At 41.9% G+C, this 6,771-nt stretch overlaps 1 protein-coding gene across 8 annotated transcripts in view; it reads left to right on the top strand.

The window, feature by feature from the left end:
* The first annotated feature begins 842 nt into the window (after positions 1 to 842).
* Prpf40a (pre-mRNA processing factor 40 homolog A) overlaps positions 843 to 6,771 on the top strand; it is a 44,141-nt gene continuing 38,212 nt past the window's right edge. For 4 of the 8 annotated variants that reach the window (XM_074070805.1, XM_074070804.1, XM_020179585.2 and 1 more), the window contains exons 1-2: positions 843 to 1,127; positions 2,256 to 2,387. In XM_074070805.1, the coding sequence (XP_073926906.1) occupies positions 858 to 1,127; positions 2,256 to 2,387 (402 nt within the window). In that variant the 5' untranslated portion in view covers positions 843 to 857. Of the gene's footprint in view, positions 1,254 to 2,255; positions 2,388 to 6,771 lie in introns of all 8 variants that reach the window. The other 4 variants (XM_074070803.1, XM_074070802.1, XM_020179584.2 and 1 more) reach the window with 1 other exon arrangement.

Raw genomic sequence — 6,771 nt, 5'->3', positions numbered from 1 at the left:
TCCCACCGCCCCGCCCCCGAAACAGCCAATCAGCGCCGGGCGTCACAGCAGCCTCCACCACAGTGCCCGGGCACGCAGGGGTCCAAAACCGGGAGCGGTGGGGTGGGGTGGGGCGGGGCGGAGGCCGTGGAGCGCCCCGCCTCGGGTCTTAGGCGGGAAGTGGAACCCGGAAGCGCGCAGGAAAAGAGACCGCACAGGGGCGGATGTAGCCGAATCTCCCTCCCCTTCTTGCTGCTCTTCGTCCAAGCCGGGATCGTCCGCCGCTGCCGCGGGACCTTCAAGCACATTCCCAACTTATTTCCTGTTTCCATCCTTCCCCTTTACAATCGCACTCTGCTCCGGAATGCTCCTCCTACCCCTTAACAGCAACTCATTACTAGGTACTGGCGCCCTGTATTTGAACCACCCGCTCCTGTCTTTTGCATTGTCCCCCCGGCCTCCAATTTCTTAGGCTGCTCGACACGCCCCCGGCGTGCGCTGGCGGTCCGGAACTTAAACCCTGCTCAGGATCCCGCCTCGCCTTCCCCGCCTTCTCCCCTCCGCCTCCGCCTCCAGCGAGACGCAAGCGCGCGCGCATTTGGCCCCGGGCGCCGCTAACGCTAGCAGCTGCTTGCCCCGCCCCCACTCAACCCCACCCCACCCCTGGCTACCTCAGGTTTGTTGGGGGTGTATGTAACTCGGACGGGGAGGGGAGGTGAAGGTGGTTAGGTCCCCAGTGCTCCACCCCCTATGGGGTAAGGCGGGCTAAGCCCTGGAAACTAGGATGCAGTTGTCTTTCCTTCCCCGGGGGAAGTTGGTTGAGTTTTCCCGGCAGACCACTCGACACGGAAACTTCCTCCGTCGTCTTCCCTCCCTCCATGCAGGCGACGCCAAGTGAGGCTGGGGGCGAATTACGGCAGAGCTGCGTGTCAGCGGCGCACTCTGATTGGTCAGTGAGGAAGCCTGTCAGCTTATTGGCCCCGCTGGTTCCGCCCCGTAGCGCAGGGCAGCCTTTACCCTTTGGCCCCAGCGGGCGCCAGCCACTCAGATCGCTTCTTGTTGGTATGTGTAGCGGCAGTGGCCGCCGGCGGAGCAGTCTGAGCCCGACGATGAGGCCGGGAACGGGAGCTGAGCGTGGAGGCCTCATGGTGAGTGAAATGGAGAGCCATCCTCCTTCGCGGGGTCCCGGGGACGGGGAGCGGAGATTGTCCGGCTCAAGCCTCTGCTCCAGCTCTTGGGTCTCTGCTGACGGCTTCCTGAGAAGACGGCCCTCGGTAAGGGCTCGGTGGGGCAGGGAGAAAGCGGCACAATGAAAAACGGAGTCAGAGAGACAGGAAGCGTTCTCCAAAAGGAGAAGAAGATGAGAGTGGACGAAGGAACAGCTCGAGATGGTGGGATACGTCCCGGGGGAGAGAAGTGGAGGGCGGGGACACACAAAGAGGAAGATCGAGTTCCGAGTCGTCCTGGCCTAGGCAGATGCGCGGTCAGGGCGCGGGGCCCTGGGCGGGCGGTGCGTCCTGGGGCCGCAGGCCTAGCCTTGCAGGGAGACCTGATCCTGTGGGCTTCACAGGGCTGCCAAGTGACTGTTCTCCAGCAGTGGTGGTGGGCTGCCCGGCGACTCCCGGGAGAACTTGCAGGGAGTAACCGACTGGCCTCAAACCTGGAACAATGGGCACCCATGTAAAAGTGCACCAAAATAGACGAGTTGGTTGTTTGCACTTGGTGTTGTGAGTGACAGAAGCACAGTCTTCGAAAATGTGTTTTTGGCAAAAGCAATACTAGTTGACTTAATTCTTAGGTTAGTTTGAAGGGTTCCTGACTTCCCACAAGACATATAAATTAATTTGGTAAACTTAACGTTTTAAAGTTAAAAGTTAGTAGCATTATAAAATGCCAGCTGGTTATCGTTTCTGTCTGTATGAGATGGGACAAAGTTGTTTTCGTTGTAACAGCTTTTAAGTTCGGATTCAATACATGTCCTCCAGGTTAAACAAGTTGATTAGTAGGTGATTAAATCAGTGCAGTGTGCGGAACCCTATAGTCCTCCTATACAGTAATGATTTTAACTTTCTCCACTTTGCCAGGGAATTTCCAAGCTTCTTAAAAATAGTGTACCGAATTTTGTTTAAAGCAAGGTGTAAACTAATCCAATATTTTAATCCCACATTAGCCTAATACTGTGCCACTTCGAATAAGTGATTGATTGATGTGAGGTTTTAGAGAAGCATATAATGTGACATTATAATGTTAATTTTTCAATTTTCACTGTTTTTCAGATGGGGCACCCTGGCATGCATTATGCACCAATGGGAATGCACCCTATGGGTCAGAGAGCAAATATGCCTCCTGTACCTCATGGAATGATGCCACAAATGATGCCCCCTATGGGAGGGCCGCCAATGGGACAAGTAAGAATGTTATGGTTTTGTTTTGGTTTGTATTTATTTTGGGCTCAGGTTTTATTGTGTCAAGATTTCAGAGTTAAGTCAATATTGTACTTGTAGCTGTTTGAGGATTAGTTTATGACCATCTAGTGTTTTCAAGTAAGACAATGTTGAATCATGACTGTAACAAGAGTTTGAATGCAATGAAAAACTTACTGTCTGTCTCTCTTTTAAAATTAAGATTTTTAAAAAATTTATGACAGTGTACATCTAGGTCTTTTAACTTAATGATTTTTTTCAAGTATGTCAATTGAAGTTAATATTCTAAAAGCCAATATTATCTGCTGTGTCAACATAGCTTATTTTGGGGACCATGTAAATGCATAGAATCAGCTGGTAATTATTTAGGCTTTTAGCTTAGAATGAATTTTTATTTCTAAAATATCTTCCTCTTTGTTGGGGGATTGGGGAGATTTTTCTGCTCTATAATTCTGATTATTCATAGGACAGTGCCAAATGGATAGTTCATTTTCCACTTAGATTATTTTTTTTAAATCTTATTGCTTCTACACTCCTGCTTATGAGCTGCCCCTTCCATCTCTAGCATAAATTGTAAATGGACATTTTGTTGGAGTGATTTGGATCTAAAGGTTTTAATGCTGACTCAGTGACTAGTAGAACTGAGTTTCTAGAGAAGCATGCAAGAAAGGCAACAGGTTCAGTTATCATGAATAATTGTGTGCCCTATGCTAGGTTCTTTAATACACAGATCCTTAGTTGGCTAGGTTTTTTCCATTTGAGTTTCTTGATATATAATGAAAAGTTTAGGCTAACAAAATATTTTGGAAAGCCAATTATGCATTTTCTTTTGCTAATGAGTACTGTTTACTTTGATAATTATTTATGCTTTGATGACTAAAGTTACTGGTGAAAATTGCAGTGGAAAAAGGAGCTTCTGTGTCTCTCTCTTATTTAATCTTAAGAGTAGAAGGGCTCGATGTCAAGTGGTTTTCTTCTTTTATATTTGGAATATAGCCCTTAATTTTGTATAAAAATCTTTATTCAATGGCACCAGACCTGAAAGATTCTGCCTGCAGGAGTTCTTTATGTAAAAGATTCTTTTTTTTTTTTTTCTTTTTCTTTCTGTTCTAGATTACCACAAGTTTTTAAATGCCTTAGGAGATGCAGAGGCAACTCTGATTCCTCTTCTGTTTCTTTCCATCTCTAAGCAGCAAGGAGCTCTTCTTGTTTTCTTGGTAGAGCTGCTCTAACTAGATAATGAGCTTTAAAAAATATTAATTCTAAATGCTCTGGTTCTTATTTAAAATTAGTTTCTTTCCACAGAAAGATAAAATAAAACAATTTGCTACTGCCAGATGCTTCTCTCTTTTCTGGGGCCTTCTGTTTCCATTGGGCCAACCAAGGTAAGTTTTGCAAGGGCTTGACCTGCTTACCCTTGCTGTAATGGTGCTGTTGCACTATCAAAGCCAAGATACCAGCTAGTCATTTCTAGTAAAATGCAGATTTTACTTTTTAAAACTGCTTTCATATATCTCATTGACGTAAGCTGGTCACATTGTTACATGGCCCTTTCTCTTTAGCTGTATCAGTGACCACCTTCCTAGTAAGTTTACTTGCTACTTGGTGTACATCCATTCACATACTTTGAATTTTGCCTTGTGGTTTTCTTCTTCTTTTTTTTTTTTTTTTTTTTTTTTTTTGCTTAGGCCAGTATATTTTATGTGCCTAAGTATACCTGAGTACTTAGTTGTCTGGAGATTTCTCCCTCTGTTGGTTCCTGATAGGATAATGAATGAATGTTTTAGGAGTCCAGCTTTGAGGGTCTCAAGAGAATTGTCATTGTTTTTTCAAAATTAGATCATTCTCTTCTCTCCCCTTACTATCTCACAGATACAGGTCCTAACTCTTGATAAAGCTAATCCTTATTTTAATTTTATAAGAGATTCAGGAATCTTATTTAAAATCTGTAAACATTTCCTTAAAGATAAAAATCAGTAATAGCAAAATTGATCTTTTTTTATTTCATCTGTCTTACATATGCTCAAAAGTATTAATGAGTAGTAAGTGGTTAGAAGATAATTGAGAAATAACGGGACACCTGTATCATTCATACCAGTGATGATAAGGTTTTGCTATTCAATTTTAGGATTCTTTAGATTTTGGGACTGAAGTTTATAGGACCTTCACAAATAATTGGTTCTTCATAGCTGCTGAGTTCCACATCCATGAATTCAACTAGCTGCGAGTTGACATTATTTGAAAAATAAGTTGCGTTTGTACTGAACAGGAAAAACTTCTTTCCTCCTCATTATTCCCTAAACAATATAATGTGACAGCATGTATCACATATATCTTATTGGGTATTATAAATAACCTGGAAGTTATTTAAAGTATACCAGAGGTTGTACATAGGTCATATGCAAGTACTGCATCATTTTATGTATAAGGGACTTAAGCATCTGTGGGTTTTAGTAAACGAGGGGTCCTGGAGTCAGTCCCCCTCAGATACCAAGGGACAACTGTATTGATCATGTCTCATTAAGATACCTTGATGAGACCAGCCAAAGGCCAAAATCAATGACAGTCTGTCTTGTAGTCTTTGGAATGCTACTAAATATGACATGAACTTTTAAAACGTGTTTGTAAAATAATATGTAGACAGGACAGAATGGTCTACGGAAGTCAGAGTTTGCAATTTTTGAACTGCCACAAGTTATTTAACTTAAAGGAAAGTGATATATTCAACTTTTTTTTCTTGATTCATAGGACAGTGTATACTGCCAGTTTTACAATTCAGGCTGAATCTGTTAGTAGTTAGAAAGATTTGGAAATATCAAATGGTAGCTTAATATCTTTCAGGTTTATTGCAGTTATCTAGTCTGTAGTTTAAATTTACCTCTTTCTTGAATATAACTATGGGAAAGTCATATTCCTACTTTTATAGAATTGGGATTTTATGGCTGAAAGGGACCTTACAAATCATATATACTTTTAATCCCTGATTGTGATTTAAATAATGTTGGCCTTTTTTGTGTGTGTGTGTGTGCATTACTGAAGTTTTAACTCAGATCTCATGCTTGCCTATCACTTGAACCTAGCCCTTTTTGCTTTGGTTATTTTTTTGAATAGGGTCTCAAGAGTTTTGCCTGGGCTGAGATCCTTCTATTTGCATCTCCTACATAGCTGGGGTGACAGGCAGCCAGTGCACCCAGCTTCATTGTTTGAAATGAATTCTTTCTAACTTTTTACCCATGCTGGACTAGATCCTAGAACCTAGAACTGTGATCCTTCTGATCTCTGCCTCCTTAGTTGCTGGGACTACAGGTATGAACAACCTTGCCTAGCTGAGGAATTGTTTTTTTAAAAAAATATAATGAAAAAAATTCTTCTGCCTCCTGGTAAGACTCAAAAATTTCTAGTAGAAGTTGCTATTAAAATATGAAGGCTGTCTTCTATCTTACTCTTTTTTTGCCTTTTCTACACCAAGTACATTAAGTTCTGCCATCTTTTTCACAGGTGATTTTACCTTTGGTTAACAGTTCTACTAGATGGCTCTTTTGTTCTCCTCTTTTGAGTCTTAATTTTTCTCTTTTAATGAGAATAGAATAAGAGATGTTGATCCCTTTCAGATCTAGCAGCCTATGATTCAATTCAGATAATTTGCTAAGAGGAGATGATAGTAAGATTTTATGGATTGATGTGGAAATGATTCTTTTATTGATATCTCCCTAATTCTAATCAGTCCTTTTTTTTTTTCTTTTGGGGGATGGTAGGGATCTTTGATCAATAAACTGATAAATGAATAATTGCTTTTTACAAATCAGTTTAATTTTCATATTGAGTAAGACTAACAAATCTGTGATAGTCCAAGTTGTCACATTCTATATTAAGGTTACTCAACAAGTTTTGAGCTAGTGTTCTTGCTTCAAGGCTGCCCAGGTTCCCATCCTGTTCTCCCCCTGCCCCCCCAAAAAAACAAAATTCTAGACTTCTGTGTATTATCTCCTTACCCAAGAATCTCCTCCAGTGCTTTTCCTTGCCTGTGGCATAGTATCTAAATTCCAAAGCACTATTCAGTTATATGTTTCACACCCCCTCACTTGAATTCAGACTGGTCTTTTCATGGTTTCTTTAGTGATTGTGTTAGTTTATGACTTTAAGCTTATGTTGCTGTTCTTGCCTTTCTGGCCCCAAGTTCACCATCACCATGAACTTTCCTTTGCTTATCTCTTTTCTACTTTCTCCAGGAGGCCCTCAGAAATAATTTTGGCCAAAAATTTACCTCTCTTTTAAATTATTAAATTTATAATCTGCTCGAGCTCTTACTATTTCCCTTATTTTGGCACTTAGCTATTGATTTTGTTTTGTTTTATGGTTTCTTATTTGC

The sequence above is a fragment of the Castor canadensis genome, chromosome 4 (assembly GCF_047511655.1).
Source record: "Castor canadensis chromosome 4, mCasCan1.hap1v2, whole genome shotgun sequence".
NCBI lineage: Eukaryota > Metazoa > Chordata > Mammalia > Rodentia > Castoridae > Castor > Castor canadensis.
The sequence above is the reverse complement of the archived record's forward strand: the minus strand, read 5'-3'. Positions and strand labels throughout refer to the sequence as shown.